General features: G+C 46.9%; 1 protein-coding gene and 1 long non-coding RNA gene across 4 annotated transcripts; one reads left to right on the forward strand and one right to left on the reverse strand.

Annotated features, from left to right (window-relative positions):
- The first annotated feature begins 2,489 nt into the window (after nucleotides 1-2,489).
- Nucleotides 2,490-17,748, forward strand: Serpina12 (serpin family A member 12). Of its 3 annotated transcripts, XM_076921293.1 has the most exons (6): nucleotides 2,491-2,642; nucleotides 5,617-5,724; nucleotides 8,747-9,397; nucleotides 11,348-11,618; nucleotides 16,060-16,207; nucleotides 17,540-17,748. In XM_076921293.1, exons 3-6 carry the CDS (start codon nucleotides 8,764-8,766, stop codon nucleotides 17,729-17,731), a joined length of 1,245 nt encoding a protein of 414 aa, XP_076777408.1. In that variant the 5' UTR covers nucleotides 2,491-2,642; nucleotides 5,617-5,724; nucleotides 8,747-8,763; the 3' UTR covers nucleotides 17,732-17,748. The 3 variants fall into 3 exon arrangements, 2 of the variants coding, with proteins under 2 accessions (XP_076777409.1, XP_076777408.1); XM_076921294.1 differs by lacking the exon at nucleotides 5,617-5,724 and having other exon boundaries at nucleotides 2,490-2,642; XR_013106634.1 differs by lacking the exons at nucleotides 2,491-2,642; nucleotides 5,617-5,724; nucleotides 8,747-9,397; nucleotides 11,348-11,618; nucleotides 16,060-16,207 and adding an exon at nucleotides 16,727-16,893.
- On the reverse strand, nucleotides 11,625-16,533 carry LOC143436829 (uncharacterized). The gene is made up of 3 exons (XR_013106635.1): nucleotides 16,352-16,533; nucleotides 16,106-16,192; nucleotides 11,625-11,891 (listed from the first exon to the last, which is right to left on the reverse strand). It is a non-coding gene; the product is annotated as an uncharacterized LOC143436829 (long non-coding RNA).
- Nucleotides 17,749-17,962: the final 214 nt, after the last annotated feature.

Raw genomic sequence — 17,962 nt, forward strand, 5'->3', positions numbered from 1 at the left:
TCCAGAGGGATGTTTGAAGAGGGATTTTTCATCTAAAACTCTAAGGGCAGCACATGCCCAGATAAGAGCGAGGCCTCCGCTGGTGTGGCAGATATGCCAGGCCAGGACCAGAGCTGGTGATTCCATTCTGGAGGGACCTGCAGAGACAGATGTAGAGAATGCTGCTCTAGAGACAATGTAGACCCTGTGTGCAATTAAGAAACAATTAAGATGTGTTTTCAATGCCTGTAATCCTTAGATTATGCCCTCACTTTCCTCTGGACTGCAAGACTTATGATGAGCTATTTTGGCCTCAAGTTTTCACCTGAAGAACTCCTATTCATCCTTCAGAACCCAGCTAAAGAGTGTCCCAGTTTTGAAGCAATCCTCAGCAATTCAGACAGGATCAGGAGATTAGTCATCTCCTTTAAACTCTCAGAGTCTCTTCTCCTCAACCCCTGTGTGCCCTTCTGTTCTCCTATGCACGCCTCAGATCAGAGCTTTGAATCCAGGACTAGAATGTTAAATGTTCTGAGGTCCTTTGCAGGGTCTATGTAAGAAAACCAAGGAGGAGGGGAGAGAGACCTGTATTTTTTTTTTTTTTACTACCTTGACTCTGCACAAAACAGTCCTGTGGGGGCCAGTGATTCTAAGCCATCAGTTTATAGCAATGACTCCAGATAGACAATTATTTGCATCTTTCTAGCCCTTGATGGTCATCAGGCCCAAACCTTGGCCCATACTGCATATGTGTTTGGCAGCAGCCTCCTGGTCTCCTAATGGAAGAGGTTGGTCTTCCCTCCGCTGAGGCCTCTGAGAACTGCCTGACTGTAGCCATTTCCGTGCAGCCTAAACCCGCCAAGACTTAGATTTCTCACCCAAGACTCTCCCTGCGTGTCTCCTGTGGGAGTTTGGCCTGGAGCATAGAGAGTATCTGGAAGAGATGGGCAGGTGTGGCCACGGGATTCACACAGGCCTCACCCTGTCATTAGTGGGCAGGGTTCTTCCAAAGCCATGGTCTAGTTGCAAATTCTGGGTCAGCACCTGACTCACTTGTTCTCAGTCTCCACCTCTGCAGCCTCTGCCCAGATGAGACCACCAGCACTGGCCACAGACCGTTCTCAATGGAGCACATCTTCAGCACGATTGTATGCTGCTTCTGATTCCAGCACACACCCCCAGGCAGGCCTAGTCTCTGAGGGTAAAGAGTTGGCTGGCTCAGGGATCTTTCTGCTGAGGGCTCTGAGTCCCAAATTCCCTGTCACCCACAGCCTCAGTGACAGGGGTCGTGACCACAGCAGTTCACAGTTGAACAGTTTCTGCATAAACACTCTCCTTGATTTGCACCTGCTCAGATGGAGATGAGAGTCACATCCTCCAAGGTCACAGAAGCTACTGGGAATCATCACTTTGTGAGACAGAAATATCCAATGAATCTGCTGTATGTGGCAGCTCAGTAGCAGAATTGGAAGTTGACCTGTGAGGCTACTGCTTTTCCTGACCAGGAACATTGGTTTTGAAAGATGCTGACACCATTCCTTATGACTCTGGAAGTGAGAAAAGTAGAAAGAAGAATTTTATTTTATTTTATTTTATTTTATTTTATTTTATATGTTTAGAATTTAACTCCCAAGGAATACATAACCTGGGAAATGCAGAAAAACAAAAGAGGAGCAAAATGCAAACACCATGTCATCAAATACGTGACAGAAACATACGAAGTCACCTTTTGAAGTGACTCCAGACACTGGTACATCAGTTTGTGTTAGACTTTGTCTCATTGTTGTGACAGGGAATTTGACAAAATCAGCTTTAAAAAGGAAGTGTTTATTCTGGCTTATAGTATGAGGGTCCAGTCCATGTTGGTAGCCATGAAAGCAGGAGGCAGTTGCTCACGTGGAAACAGAAAGATGAATGCTGGCACTTAGCTCAGTCTCTCCTTTTCCTTCAGTCTAGGACCTCAGTCCACTAAAGGCTATTGGTCTTCTCACCTGAATGACCCTAATGCAAATGTCCTGCACAGATCTGTTTCCAGGATGATTCTAGATCCATCAAGTTGACAGTCAAGACCAACCATTGAGGTCTTTGGTTTGTCAGTGCAACAGAAATGATGGATCTGGTTATCTGCTCATCCATTCTCAGACCATTCCTCTAAAGGATCTTCAAGGGGTGCTACAGGGTCAGAGCTGATGGCTAGCATGACACGTAAGGAAATAAAAAGAATGAAGGCAAAGGTAGGGTGAAGGAGTGACCCTCTAACCACACACCTCTTACCATGGAGGACAAAGGTGATTTGGGGGTTGACTCTTCAATGTCAATAGCAAAGGCGGGTCCCCCTGTTGACTCTCCCAATCTCCAGACGGTGATTGAGAAACAAAAAAAGAAAGTTGCAAAAGATATGAGTGGCCAGAGTTGAGGTAGCTCCCGCCCAGGGGGCGTAGTCTGAACATATCTCTTCCCTGTGGTTGGGCTCTGGAGTGGGAGGTGAGGAGGATCCTTCAGGGGAAGTGGTGTGGCCACTGCTCCTGGAAGCCCATTGACTGACTCTCGGGCTAGCTGCTTCAATTGGCCACGCTCTGCCTCTTCGGGAGGCCCTGGAGGTATAAATAATCAAGCAAGCCAGGCAGGTCCGTTTGGCCCTGTGGATGGCGCCTGGACCCACTGTAAGTATGCAACCCCTTCTGGAAAGATTTGGCGTTTCTAGTCTATACCTCATGAGAACAACTCCAGGGATAAAAGGCTGAAGGGTATTGTACTCTCTAGCACATGTGCATTGGAAGAAAAACTTGGAGGATTTTTAATGTGTGTAAGAGCAGCCCTGGAGGAGTGCTGGGCAGGTACAGTGGAGAGGGTTGGTTCATTTCCATGAATATCTACTTCTGAGAAGTTTTTAGAAGAAAACTGTGCAGGGGGAGGGGGAGGGGAGATAAGGCAAGACAGTCCTCTTTGTCCTCTGCTTGGCCCCAGTTAGCCTCAGTGGCTGTTTGCTTCTTTCCAGCTGAGCTGCTGAGCCAGGAAGCTTCCATCAACTTACAAGTTCATGGGGAAAAAAATGAGACATGCTGTCCCCTTGTCTGCTTAGCATATCTCTCTCCTCTCCCTCCCCCAACTCTCTCTCATCTATCCTTATCTCTCTCTCCTCTCCTCTTCTCCCCCTCTCTCTTTCTCTCTCTCTCTCCTCCTCCTCTTCCTCCTTTCTCTCTGACAAGGTTTTCATATGTAGCCCAGGCTGCCTTAGAACTGTCTACCCTTCTGCATTAGCCTCCTGAGTGTGTTGATATTACAGGAGTATAACTTTACATTCAGCACTTTAAAAACTGTGTTTTAAAAGAATGCAAAGGAAATTCTGCAGGACAAATTACTAAGGGAAGTGGTTCCAGCCTCTGTCCTCTAAGAAGAGGGCATTAGAGTTCTCCCGTGGGGCTTCTCTCCCACATCGGTAAAAAGATTTTTAGTTCTAAGCTTGCTTTGAAAAATAATGCCACTTCCAGTGCCTCTAGATAATTTTATCTTAAAACATTGTGAGTCCCTTAAAGCAGGTGAGCCCTCGAGTGTGTCCGGAATGTCTTTGGTCCTCTCTTGAGGTACTTCAGTGCATCTCTGGGAAGGGTCTTTCAAATTTCTCAGCTCCAGAGTGAGCACTAGACAGATCCAAGTGTTGGGTACTGAGAAACTCCAGGAAGGATCCGAGGAAAGCTGAGGCCTCAGAGGCTTGCAGGGTCCTCTGGGCATGGAAAGAATGGTGCTTGGTGTAGGCAGCCAACCCCGGATGGCTCCCACAGAACAGGGAACTCTGTGGTTGCTCAAAGCTCGTGGGTGGGGACTGGTCAGAAGCAGCCATATGCATTGGTCTCACTGGCTGGAGAAGGGCTGGCCAGCCAATGACTTCATCAAAGAGGAACGAGGTGCGAGTGTTAGGCGACAGGTGGGCATGGGACCCCTCTTCTGAAGTGAGTGGTTGTACATCTCTGCCCAGAGCATAGGTTGTCCATAGTCCATGTATTCTGGTCATGACTGGCTTGTCCAGCCAACTGCTATTAATCAGAGAAGTGATTTGCAACCCCACCAGCACCATAGTTGGTCTCTGTGTCCACAGGCACCATACCCACAGATCTGAACTCCTCTGGGCCAGCAAATGTTTGCAGACAGCATTTACAGCAACAGTGAATATGCAGACTTGTTCTTCTCTCCTTGTACTGGTTAAGCCAGCTAGTGTGATGATGATTGCCAGAGAATTTGCATTGTATAGGGACCGTCTGCAATGTGGAGATGATGTGAAGTGCAGACGGGAGACATGGAGGTTGTGCATTTTGTAAACAGGAACTGAACACACCAGGATGCCAAAAGAAGGGTTATACGTTCATCTGTATGCATACATGTGCTCGCGTGCATGTACACACACACACACACACACACACCCCACTTAGACAAGGTCTCCCAGTGTTACTGTGGAAGGAGAAGGAAGCCAGCCCTTCGGCAAGGACTGGCCATGTGCAGGCTTGAAGCTAGCAGCGTAACTTGCACCAGTGGCTTCTCCCCAGCTAGGGGTAAATGGGAGTGAATTTATTCATAGGACTGTGGTATGCAAATAATCAACAAATCACAATACTGCTTACCTCTTGTGTGTCCCACAGCTTTTGGTGCCCACCTTCTTCTTGGTTTTATTTCTAGACATGTGATTTGCATGAGGAACAAATGCACACTCTTATACACAGAGACACAGAGAGAGCCATACACACATTCCAGCCTACAACCCAACAAACTGTTACTCAATTCAAGAGATCTGGCCCATCAATTTATTGGGAAATAACCAGTTGCTCTACTATTTTAATTGCTAGAATAAAAAAAAAAAACATAGCCTATTTCGGCATCCCACCCATCTGACAAATTTGGGTCAGTTTAGAGCCTGTGGAAATAGATGGAAAGTATGGGGTTAGTGTGGGCTGCTTCGAAGGAAAAAGTCAGAGGCGGGCCTGGCCAGGGAGGGGCAGGAGGCCTGAGGAGATCATAGTGCTGGAATCACAGGCTTATAGATGTGGGAGGTGTGGTCAGCGTATGGCTGTGTCTGAGGAGTGAAGCAGCTGCTGGGCAAGAGTGGGGAAGAGACCAAATTGTGGCCCTTACCCAAGCAGTTTTACATATGAAGATGTGGATGTCCTGAGGGTCAGCAGAATACACGGGGAGAAGAGGGAAGCTCAGCATCCAGGCATGAGATTCCCTCCCGGTCCTCACTGCTGTGACCTGGCACCAGAGAGAGAGCCCTTGGGGGGGGGGGGAAGTGGAGCTCCACAGAGAGCCTGGCTGCAAGTGGGAATAGCAGGAGGGCTTCTGGGGCTGAGCAGTCAGCCAGTAGCTGCCTTGCCTGCCTGGCTCAGGCTTCTGAGCATCCTGCTCTGACTTGCACCCAGCTTCCACCTGGCCCTGACTCCCAAGGGGGTTGGCAGATCCTCTGTGGAGAACTTCTTGTCGGCTGTGTGAGTGATGTGACTTGGCTTAACTTTTCCACTCCTCAGCATTGGGAAATGACCCAGGGTGGCAGCCCGCTTTGAGCAATGCAGGCTTCTATTTTAATCCAGGGCGCCTGTGGCAACAGTCCAGCCCACAGAATCTAGAGCTGCACTTTGTTTTGTTTTTCAGACAGGACTCCTCTGCATGGTCCTGGCTGTCTTGGAACTCTCTCTGTAAACCAGGTTGGCCTCAGACAGAGATCAGCCTGCCTCTGTCTCCTGAGTGCTGAGACTGAAGGTATGTACCACCATCACTCAGTTGAATTCTATTTTCTTTCATTTCTCTGATGCATCTTTATGGATTCTAGCATTCTCTCTTATAACCTATTTTGGCCTAGACTCTCGCGAATAGCAAATTAAATTTAATTGTTACCAAGTGGGATTCCAGGAAGCATAAAGTGTTTGGAAAAAAAAAAAAAAAAAAAAAAAAACAGGACTCAGGGAAAACAGGACAGTGCCAAAACACGCCAGCAAACAGGTCTGAGGTTCACCTTCTTAAATAAAAGTTCTTCAAAAAATTGCCTCATAGATAAAATGCTACATAAAGTGGGAGTTACAGAAGAGTGTCCATAATAAGTTCAAAGCAGTGTTTCATTCTGCATAATAAGTTCAAAGCAACACTTTCCCATGGCTTCTTTTTTAACTACAGTGCACACCCATGGCTCCATCCTTGAATCTGACCTGGAATGAATGTTTTTCCTTGAACACAATTTTGTCCCAAGCCTATTTCTCTTTATAGTGTAATTATGAAAGCTCATTATAGTTCTTATTCTGCAGCCTTTACTTACTATTATGAGAAGTGGGCACACTCTGTTCTTGATTCTGACATTATTACATCTTTCTAGCAAACAACTAAAACCATCTCTTAAAATTTTCTTCCTAAGATCAAATCAGGAATTCTATAAAAATCATGAATTCATCTAAGCATCACCAATGAAGGTTCATCTTTATGTTGATCTGCAGGAGGCCTGCTCAATAGGGTGGAATAATATGCAGAAATCCTCAGGCTATGTAAGAGTGACAGGAAAAGGCATATCAACTGCAAGAAGCATTCCTCAGATAAAGTCTTTTGGGACCTTGCTTCTCAGAGCTCACCCACCTTGGGTCATGCAAAAAAAGTGGGCTACCTCCAGGAAGGTCACCTGCTAACCTTAGACTTTCCTAAATGGCTCCTGATACTGGTTGAAAGGAACCAACTGTCTCAGAAAGTTATAAATCGCATCCTGAATCCTGGGGACAGACCATACACACCCATCATCTAATTCTGCCCAAAGGGTCAGAACTTCTTAAGATCCTGCTTTGGGACTAGACCAAGGTTGGCTGACACCTGAATGGCATCTTTGTTCTACTCCCTCCACTCACACTGGTTCCCATATTTTCCCACTATTATTCTTTCTCTAAGACAGCTCTCAACTGAGTCCTGCCTCCAGCTCCATTCTAGGGCCTTTACTGTTGCATGGCTTACCATTGCCTATAGGCCATGGACTAGGAAATGGAAATTACAGGGGAAACGTGGTGGCATGAGACGTACACATAAAGGCCTATTTTTGCTTTACATAGGAATAGCCCTCCCCCCCAAAAGAAATCACTGAAAGTTTGATGAGGGAAAATGAATAAACAAATGTTCTAGAATGTCATGGTCCTGACAGCTCTGTGGAGCTGTAGAGCCAGAGAGAAAAGGAAACTAGTGAGTGATGTTATTGCCTAAGAGTTCCCAGCACCACTGGGAGATGCAGGGTCTGAGAGGTCAGGCCCAGAGCCAGCTGGGCTTGGCTTTTGTCTTCACTGTCACTACCCCTTCCCCTTTCCTCGAGAGGCTGAAGAGAGGGCTACTGAAGACTGAGGTTCCTCTCTGGAGGACACTCATTTCCTGTAGGCCACAGGATCCTCTACAGAGAAGTTGATCTCTGAGAATTAGTCAAAAAAACCAAAGCCAGCTCAAGCCAGCCAACCCCAAGGTGGAAATAAATTGGCTTGGTTTAGAAAAATGGAGGTAGGTGGGTACCAGGTAAAGGTTGATTTAGGGACTCAAGATGTCATTAGATGTGACCCTCCATTTCTCTTTAATCTCTGTCTCTCTTCTCTCCATCTACATGTGGGAGAGGTGGCTAGCTTTTGGTTTGAGATTATGTCATTAAAGCACTCATACTTAATGGGAGTCCCATTAAGTATGACCCCCAGGAAAGTCACTGACTGACTTCAGTTGAGTTTCATCCTTGCCCATGAAACAGTTGTAGCAGGAGGATGAAGTACTGTTCTGGCATGTCCTCAGTCTCGTGCGTGCCCACACTGCAATATTCTGTTACTGTAGGGAGTTGAATGTCCTCCAAGATGTTGAGACATAAATATCTTAAGATAAAGGAGGGGCTGGGACTATGGATCAGTGGGCAACGCACTTGCTATGCAAGCAAGAGGACCTGAGTCTGGATCCTCAGAACCCACAGAAAACCAAAAACAGTAGCAAACATCTTTAATCTTGTGTCCCATGGCAAAATGCCAGGCAGACATGGTAGCATCTCCAGAAGCTCCTGGGTCAGCTAGTCTGACCTATAAAGCAATGAGCAATAAGAGACCTTGCCTCAAACAAATTGTAAGGCAAGGAATGACTCCTAAGGTCGTAGTGTCCTATCCATGTGTGTGCATGCACACAACACACACACACACATACACACACACACACATGCACGCACACATGCACCTGTGCATATGCTCATGTGTATCATCTACATATATGTATATATGTATTCATACACACAAAGATAAGAGAGAAGGGCTCAAAATCAAGAGTGGTGGACTAGCAAGATGGTTTAGCCAATAAAGGCGTTTGCTATCAAGCTTGATGACCTAAGTTTGAGCCCCAGGACCACACAGGGGAAGGAAGAAACCAACTCCTTCAAAGTGTCCTTTGATCTTCACATATGTGCTGCCGTGTGTGTGTGTGTGTGTGTGTGTGTGTGTGTGTGTGTGTCTGCATGCACTGCACATGCACATGTGTGCTCAAAGCAATAAATAAATAAATGCAAACAAAATTTAAAGCAAGAAAGGTGTTCTATGCTCAGGCTTCTCACTTCAGACATGGGGAAAATAAAGTCTAGCCCCCGAGGAGATGACTAAGATTAGATGCTACCAAGAATCTCAAAGCACTCGGCTGTGGTGTTTAGCACCCTTCAGCCACTGTCTTCTCCCATGGGTCTTCCTGGTGGCTAAGACAGGAGCCATGGGGTTCTCCTCACATTAATCTCAGATCTGCTGCTCAACAGGATAATCCCCAAGGACAATGAACCTCATGCTGGGCCTGGGCCTGTTTCTGGCAGGCCTCCTCACTGTGAAAGGTCTCCTGCAGGACAGAGATGCTCTAGATATGTATGAATCTCCAGCCAGGGTCCAAGACTGGAAGGGCAAGAAGGATGCCCGGGAGCTTACTCGACACAACATGGAATTTGGCTTCAAGCTAATGCAGAGGCTGTCCAGCAACAGCCCTCAGGATAACATGCTCTTATCTCCACTGAGCATCTCCACGGCTTTCTCCATGCTGTCTCTGGGGGCCCAGGACTCCACACTGGAGGAAATCCGAGAGGGCTTCAACTTCAAGGAGATGTCGGACAGGGACTTGCACATGGGTTTCCACTACCTTCTCCAGAAGCTCAATCGGGAGACACAGGACATAAAGATGAGCGTAGGAAATGCATTATTTATGGACCAGAAGCTGAGGCCCCAACAGAGGTTCCTGAAACTGGCTAAGACTGTGTATGATGCGGACACGGTGCCCACTGACTTCCAGGACTTAGAAAACGCTCAGAAGGATATCAACAGATACATCAGTCGGAAAACCCACAGCAGAATCAAGAACATGGTCAAAAACATAGATCCAGGCACAGTGATGCTTCTCACAAACTATATTTACTTTCAAGGTAAGGCTAGGGGTATGAAGGGGTGGAGAAGGTAGAGGAACTTGGGTTAGAAACTTGACCCAGTCCTTTGTTTGCTCCAAGTCTAAATCCTTGTGTCAGTAAAAGTCCAGGACTCTTGCCCTCTCTGGCTGTAAAGTGAAAACCAAGATGCTGAATCTCCTGGGATTTAGAGTGGAAATGTCAGAGAAATGAGCATTGCAGGGTCTAGATTCCCATGTGTATGGTTTCACCGAGGCAGAATGTTCTCATTTGCTTTGGTTTAGAAGTTGAAATCTCTGCTTCTTAGATGAGAAAGAAAAGTAAAAGTTGGGGAGGGTTACTCCAAGCTCTAAAACTATTCATTCAGAAACAGAACCCACTTCTCTAGGGCTTAATCAGTGGCAGTAGCGTCAGCGGCCATCTTGGTTGGTGGTGGTGGCCATGTTGGTTGGTACCTTCCTCTCTTATCATCTTCAGAGATTCCCTCAGTATAAAGGAGATAGTGAAAAAGTATATGGAAGAGTGTTCTCCAACATTCGTACTGACACAACAACCTGTACACAGGTTCTGGAAAAGTAGAAAAAGTGAAAAAAAAAACCAAAGAAAATAAAAGAAAACCAGAGGCTCACACTCTCCAGCCCCAGCAAGGCCATCTCTTGGCTCAGCAATGGTCCCAAATAGGGACCCAACATAGGAAGACTGATAAAGAAAAGGGAAGCAGCAGTGGCAGTCTAAACCACATCCTCCCAAACCAGAGAGGGATATGGGGGAATCCAGGCTAGCTCAGCATCTCCATTAGGAGCAGGCATGGCAGCAGTGCAGACATAAGGAACACTCACTCCATACACACTAGACAGCCTGTGCATCTGTCTGCCGCATCCTGTAAGTCACCAAACTGCCCTCTGACAGGCCTGCCACATCCCCACTCTACCCATTAAGGACTGAAATTTAGACACTTGTTCAAAACCATCCTTACAGAGCAGTGAAGTCAGGATTGGTACTTAGGGAGTCGGTCCCCCAAGGCGTTGAGGACACCAGGTTAGAAATGATACAACTGAGAGTTTATGTGCAATGTGGTGGTATTCTCTAACTAAAAGCAGAGGGATCCTGAGGCTGGGGAGATGGGTCGGGTGGTGAAGTGGCCCATATTGCAAGCATGAGGACCCGAGTTCAGATTCCCAGCACATATATTAAAATCCAGGCAAGTTGGTACAAATTTGTAACCCTAGCCCCCAGGGTAAAGGATAGAGACAGGAGCTCTCTGGCTAGTCAGTCTATCCAATCAGTGAGCTTCCAGCTCAGTGGGGGAGTCCTGACTCAAAAAACAAGGCGGAGATTGATAGAGAAGGTAACACAGCATTAACCTCTGGCTGTAACACTTGCATGAACACACACACACACACACACACACACACACACACACACACAGGCACACACATGAAGGAAAGAAAGAAAGAAAGAAAGAAAGAAAGAAAGAAAGAAAGAGAGAGAGAGAGATTGAGAGAAAGAGAGAGAGAGAGAGAGAGAGAGAGAGAGAGAGAGAGAGAGAGAGAGAAAGGGACTTTGCAGACAGAGCTCTGCAGCAAGGTCCCATGGCATGCTATCCCTGTGGTTTCCTCATGCCCACAGGAAGGGGACTTCAGAATATCAAGGGAAGTATTTTCACACTCACAAAGTGAAACAGCCTCAGGAAATGCAGTCTAGTGCTCTGTTAAGACACAAGCTATGGCCATCTCAGCTTCGGGGGCAGTTGGCCTTAGGGTAATGTATTCTGCTGTCTCACAGCCCTGCAGTACTAGTCCCAGGCTCTTTAACTGGGACCCTGAGCCGGGGGCCTTCCCCACAGATGTCTTCCAGGCATGGAGATGGACACTACATCACTTCCCTTGAATCTGGGTGGATGGTGGCCAGGGTCAGGCTTCCTCCTTTTCTTCCACACACCTTTGCCATTTTGTCTGCTCTACTCCTCAGGCAGGTGGCAGTATGAATTCGACCCAGAACAGACCAAAGAGGAGGAGTTCTTCATAGAGGAGGGCAAGACCGTGAAGGTGCAAATGATGTTCCAAAGGGGCATATACGACATGGCCTATGACAGCCAGCTCTCCTGCACCATCTTGGAAATCCCCTACCGAGAAAACGTCACCGCCACCTTTGTCCTCCCTGACAAGGGCAAAATGAAGCTTCTGGAGCAGGGTTTGCACGCAGACATCTTTGCCAAATGGAAAAGACTCCTCTCAAAACGGTAAAGTCAGAGCCTCGTCCACAGAGACCCTTTCTCCTTCCCCTCTTCCCTCACACTCTCCTTGTTTCTTCTTCCGTAAGTGCACAGCCAGGCTCTCTCTGGGGCTCTCTAAAGGTGGGCAGGAAACTGGAACAAATCTAGGAGACCAGGAGGAGTGGATCTTTGAAGTTTATGCCTTGAAGTTACGGGAGAGTGAGGGATGGAGTCTTGCTGGAGGGTGGTGGTCAGGGAGAGCTTCACAGAGGAGGTGGTGTTTAAGGTACAGCTTCCAGGCTGTAGGGAAGAAAGAAAGAGGAGTGATGGATTCTTACACAGAGGAAACTTTAAGGTTGGGCACTTGATGCACCGAAGGGACAAGCAGATCCTCTGAGCAGAGATGCATCTTGTCTCCCAACCCCCTCTGGGCCTGTAGTAGCCAAGACCAGTAGCATCCACCTCTTCTCTAGGAGATACCCATCTCTCTTTAGGGCAGTGGACTTACCCACATAGGCTAAAGGGAAACTTTCCTTTCATCGCAATACACACAATGAGCCAATATCCCTTCTTTCAGAGCCCATTTGGGCTGGCTGGAAGTTATGAAGTTATTTTGAAGGAAACATAGGTAGTCAAGCCTAGACATCTTCAACTCCCTTTGTTGAGCAATTAAGGAGAAGGGAGAGAAGGAAGAGGAGATGGTCTGTTCTTTCTGAGGCCCCTTCTCACCACAAAGGGACTAGGAAAGGCAGAAGGGCTACACCCTTTTCCAAAGAAGGGACCACATCAACAGATACACGCCTAACCTCTCCCACCTACATCCCCTGACATCAACAGATAGACGCCTGACCTCTCCCACCTACACCCCTGATTTCCAAGCATGTAGAACACATCAGAATTCAGGCACCAGGGTCATCCGACCTGGCTTGTACTGAAGGCAGAGTCTTCACACAGTTCGAAGGCTGTTGCCCACAGTTCCAGAGCAAAAGCTCAGGTTTTTCTCAGAGGAAACAAAGCTTCCTCTTGGAGAAGCACAAAGCTGCTGGGCTTTTGAAATAGCTACCTTTCCATCAATCAGCTTTAGGGGCCTGTGCCTACCTTTGGCTCCCTGCCTCACTGTATAAGTGGATTGGAGACCATCTGCCCTGCAGTAGCCAGAGGTCTTTATTTTTTCAAGTTTAAAATTCTATGTAAATTTTATAGAGAAAGTGAATGATGTTAAAATAGTTTTTTTTTTTTAAAGGTTTGGTCTAAAATACTGCTTCTTTATGTTTTAATTTTAAATGTAAAATTTCATCTGGAAATTTTAAACTAATTTTTTAGTCAGCATGCAAGATAATGGATTCTATGATGATATTTTCATATACATACAAATCTATGTATGTGTATATACACATATACACATATATTTATACATGCATCTGTGTGTATATGTATATATGTGTGTATGTATATGTATGTATGTACACATATATGTATGTATATGTGTATATATATGCATACATACACACATACATACATACATATATGTGTTTATGAGTACACTGGTCCCTTCTTCCCCTACATAGAGCCATGGTATCATGTCACACATGCATTATGTGTGTGAGTGTGTCTATGTGACTCTAAATTCCATATTTAAAAGAAAACTTGCTATTTTGTTTTTCCCTTCTCCATTACCCTCTCATATTCTCCCTTCTGCTCTCTTTGAACCCTATCTCTGTTGGTCCTCTTCTTCCATTTCACAAATATTCACACACACACACACACACACACACACACACACACACACACACACACGTATATACATACATATTTAAGCCTATATCCACATACAAAAGAAAACATTTAATATTTGAATTTTTCCTCCTCCTTTTTCTGTTTCTGTTTTTTCGACAGAGTACGCTGTAGCCCAGGCTAGCCATGAACTCTTCATATAGCCAAGGATGACACTAAACTCCCAATTTTCCCGCCTGTGCACTCCGAGTGCTGGGATTACAGGCACACATCAACATACTTGGTTTAGATGCTTGCCTCTCTGCGTCTGGCTTCTTTTACTTAACATGACCTCCAGTTGCATCCATTTTCTTGCAAATGTGGTCCTCTAAAGCTAAGTAAAATTCCACTGTACATGTGCGTGTACAGTGTGTGTGTGTGTGTGTGTGTGTGTGTGTGTGTGTGTGTGTGTCCATTTTCTATATCTGTTCATGTGTTGGTGTGTCCTGTGACTTCTGCCTTGTCACTGACAAGAGCTGAAGTCTTACCACATTTGTACAGTCTCCTTATTTGTACACAGACACTGTGTCCTTTCATTGCCCAGGAACACCACTCTAGAACTTTGCTCTTTGCTTCCTGACATCAGCTACGTCTGTGCTCTCTTTAGAGCCGTCACTAGCAACCAGGACACTATTACACTTCCTGTCATGCAGTCACCTCATGGAGACTAGGATCACAGACAGCACATTGTAGTGACTAACCCACAGCAGTCATAAGGCACGCGTGTGCCCCCTATTTACATACCCAGTGCTGGTAGGCTAGTGCTCCTGAGGAAACTCCTGGTGTTATTAGCCATTCTCAGCTACTCAGTTCCCTTGGTCCCCTCCGCAGGTGAGTCCTCTGAGACACTTGCCTCTCTTCCCTGGCCTGTCTTCTACCTCAAACTCATTTGGTCAGATGTTTGCACTGTTCTCTTCTCAGAGACCATGATGACTGAGGGGCCATGTTGCAGAGTCTACGGTTAGCACTTGGCCGCTCCTTTCCTGTGGGTCAGCCATACCTTCTCCTCCCAGAACTCTGCTTGCCTCTCTCCTTTGCTGGCTCCCTTCTCCTGTCCCTGTGTTAGATCTCAGTGCCACGGGGCTCTGTCTGAAGCTCTTTGCGATCTAGATTTACCATCTGGTGACTACCACAGGCAGAAAGCCTTCAATACTGTGTCAGCCATGACACTGTTCCTGTCCCCAGCCCCTGTTCCCTGCCCCCAAATGCCAGCATCCTTTTCCTTTTAACTCAGGGTATCTTTGAACATCTGATGGGATCATAGTCTCTATATGCTCAGTGCACACACACACAAACACACACACACACACACACACACACACATGCACACACATGCACACACACATGCACATGCACACACATGCACACACACAGAGGGAGAGAGAGAGAGAGAGAGAGAGAGAGAGAGAGAGAGAGAGAGAGAGAGAGAGAGAGATGCTGTTCAGGCTCACTTTTCTCAGTTTCTGGTAATTCCAATTCTACTTTCCAGTAAACCAAGCTTGACCCACTAGGTCACAGTTGATCTGTTTCTCCCAACTCCTCCAACATATGTCCGGAAGCTCTGTTAACCCCACACTAACACAAATTGGGACTTAGCCTCTTTCCTCTGTCTCTGAGGTTCCCATACCAACTGCCTGTCAATGGTCTGTCACCTACCAGCAATGCCTGTTCCAAGCATCAAATGCTAAGAGTATATTGTAAGCAGAACAGCAGAGCCATCCTTCTGAATCTCAATCAAGACCACAGCATGCTTCTGTTCATTCAGAATCTGGCCACAGCTCCCTATTGACTCAGGAAGAGAAGTCAGCTTGTCTAACTCCCTTCCCTCCTCAGGGTTGGCTCAAGCCTTTTATTTGACCACCATCATTCCTCATTCCCACAAGTTGGTCTGTTTCTTTTGTTGTTGTTCATACTTACTGCCCCCTACACACTACCAGTATCTGTGAGCGTGCCACACTATGCTTTGCTGCCCCTTACACACTACCAGTATCTGTGAGCGTGCCACACTATGCTTTTCTTAGTGTTGGTTTCATTGCCTGTCTTCCTGCTGGAACACAAGTCAAGTGCAAGGGCTTTTCCTGTCCATCCCCATCAGGAAAATGTTTTGTGTGTAAAAACTATTTCTTGAAAGAATAAAGAAGAAGAAAGGCAAATTTGGTGATTATCAGGCCTATGGACAGTATCAAATTACGAGATTTAGTGAGAGTCTGGAACAAGCCAGAAATAAAGGTGGAGAACAGGCCCAAGGCCACAGGTGCAGTCCTCGTGTGCATGGCTCAGAAGACCAACATCCTTTGCCCCGGTTGTGGGGCTCCTAGAGTGGGCTTGACCCCAGCTCTGACTGGCTCCAGGGTTTGAGCTCTGTTGTCTCTTGCAGCAGGCTTGGAGGGGTCTAATCTGAGTCAGGCTACAGCACAGCCCAGTCTGCCGTGGGGAGATCATGAACACAGGGAAGGAGCCTGAGAGTGTTTCCAGTGGATGTGTGCTCTGGGGAAATCTGGGCAGGAAGCAGGATGTAGTCAGAGAGTATAAGATGCCTTGAATCCCAGAATTGATTCTTTCTTATTCTGAGGACAGAAAGATCCATGAATCTTGATGCAGGGAGGATAAAAGTCTCATCTACCGTCTTTCCAGGAACCCACCCTGGATGATCAGAGAGCACTTCCTTTCACCCCTGTCCTCTTCTCCTCCGCAGAGTGGTAGATGTGTGGGTGCCCCGGCTCCACATCTCAGCTACTTACAACTTGAAGGAGGTTCTGTCCCGCCTGGGCATCAGCAGAATCTTTGAGCAGCATGGTGACCTCACCCGGATCTCATCTCATCGAAGCCTGAAGGTGGGAGAGGTAAGTTCGCCTGGCTGGACCACTGTCCCCTCCTACGTGGGAGTCCTTCTGCAGCCTTGGCCAGAGCTGTGGTCAGAGCTCTGTGATCCAAGGCAAACCTCTCAGCCTCTGATTCCAGTCTTTAGAACTAGAATTGTCACTCACATGATTTATACTGGATAAGCACTGCACGGAAGCTTCTCTCTATGGTCTCACAGCCATCTGGGAAGGAAGGAGTAAACTACACCATTGAGACAGGCAGGAAGAGGCCCAGTGCTCTGTATCAGTGTAGAGACCTGTTGATTAGGGCAGGAAAAGAGGAACACGTGGACAGCATCTTCAGACTTAGTGGACACAATATAAGACTCTCAGTTAGATCTGAATTTCAGAGACATAATGCATAGACTGTTTTATAGCATAAATATGTCCAGAATATTGCAGGGGCCTATTCATGGTTGAACATAACCAGTGTTTATCATGAATAAAAATTTAACTAGATATTTGATAGATTTAGCAACCCAGTTTGGGGGTTCAAAGGGCATAGAAGGGCAAGATCCAGAAACAGAGAACAGCGCATATTAGGGACTGTTCTGCTGCTAGAACACCATGGACAAAAGCAACTTACAGAAGAGTTTACTGTATTCGGTGGTTCCAGAGGGATGGTCCTTAAAGGAGAAGGCATGACAGCAGACAGCCAGAGCAGGAAGGTGGGTGATCACATTTTGTCTACATATAGGAAGTACAGAGTGAGAACAAGAAGCTGGGGTGAGACTCTAAACTCTCAAAGCCCACCCCCAGTGGCGTGTTTCCTACAGCAAGGCTGTACCTCCTAACCCTCTCCAAACAATGCCTCCCATTAAGGACCAAGAGTTTAAATACATGAGCCCATGACTGCATTTTTTATTCACACCACCACTTGAAGGGAGTGTCCATCTGACAGGGTGTGGCCAGTGTGAGGGGTTGGAGGAATTGGCTGGTGTTAAGTGTAGTAAAAGGGGGAGGGTGTCAAGCTGTTCTGGGAGGGAACTATGGTAGGGGATTGTGGGAAGGATCCTGCCCTCAAAGCAGGATGACCTAGGTCCTCAACTACCTGCCAGGCTGAGCTAAGTAAGACTTCACAGCCCCTTTCTGACCCCTAGCTATTGGAGAGCCCCTGAAATTAAAGGAAGCTAGTAGCCCCCACTGCATCCCCCATCCCTGCACTTCCACTATAATCCCATCCTCATGACTATGCTTGGCAACTGTAACCAGAGTGTCTCCCTCTCTGGGCTTCTCACTCTTGACCTGATATACCCATCCCCGTCCCCTGCTGCCCTAGGCTTAGTAGCCACTCTCTGTCTCTTGGTTCTGCAGGCTGTCCACAAGGCTGCACTGAAGATGAACGAGAAGGGTACAGAAGGGGCTGCAGGCTCCGGAGCCCAGACACTGCCCATGGAGAACCCACAAAGGATGAAGCTAAACCACCCCTTCCTGATAATGATCTATGAGAAGCTTATGCCTTCCATGCTCTTCTTGGCAAAAATTTACAATCCTAGTGGGAAATAAAGGAGAATTCCCTGTTGGCTTCAGACCCCAACCATTTCCCAGGGCTGGAAGCATTTGACCTGCTTGGCATGGAGAAAGGCCTCGGGTGCACTCTAACCTAACCCTCTAGAGTCATCATGGCCTACTGCTACCTGATCCAGCAGCCCGGCTGGCTCTAGGGACTTTGTGCTCTGTACCCAGTTACTTAACCATCAGTGTTCTTGGACCAAATGCCAACCTCTATCCCCAGAA

This window comes from Arvicanthis niloticus, chromosome 23 (genome assembly GCF_011762505.2).
Source record: "Arvicanthis niloticus isolate mArvNil1 chromosome 23, mArvNil1.pat.X, whole genome shotgun sequence".
Lineage (NCBI taxonomy): Eukaryota > Metazoa > Chordata > Mammalia > Rodentia > Muridae > Arvicanthis > Arvicanthis niloticus.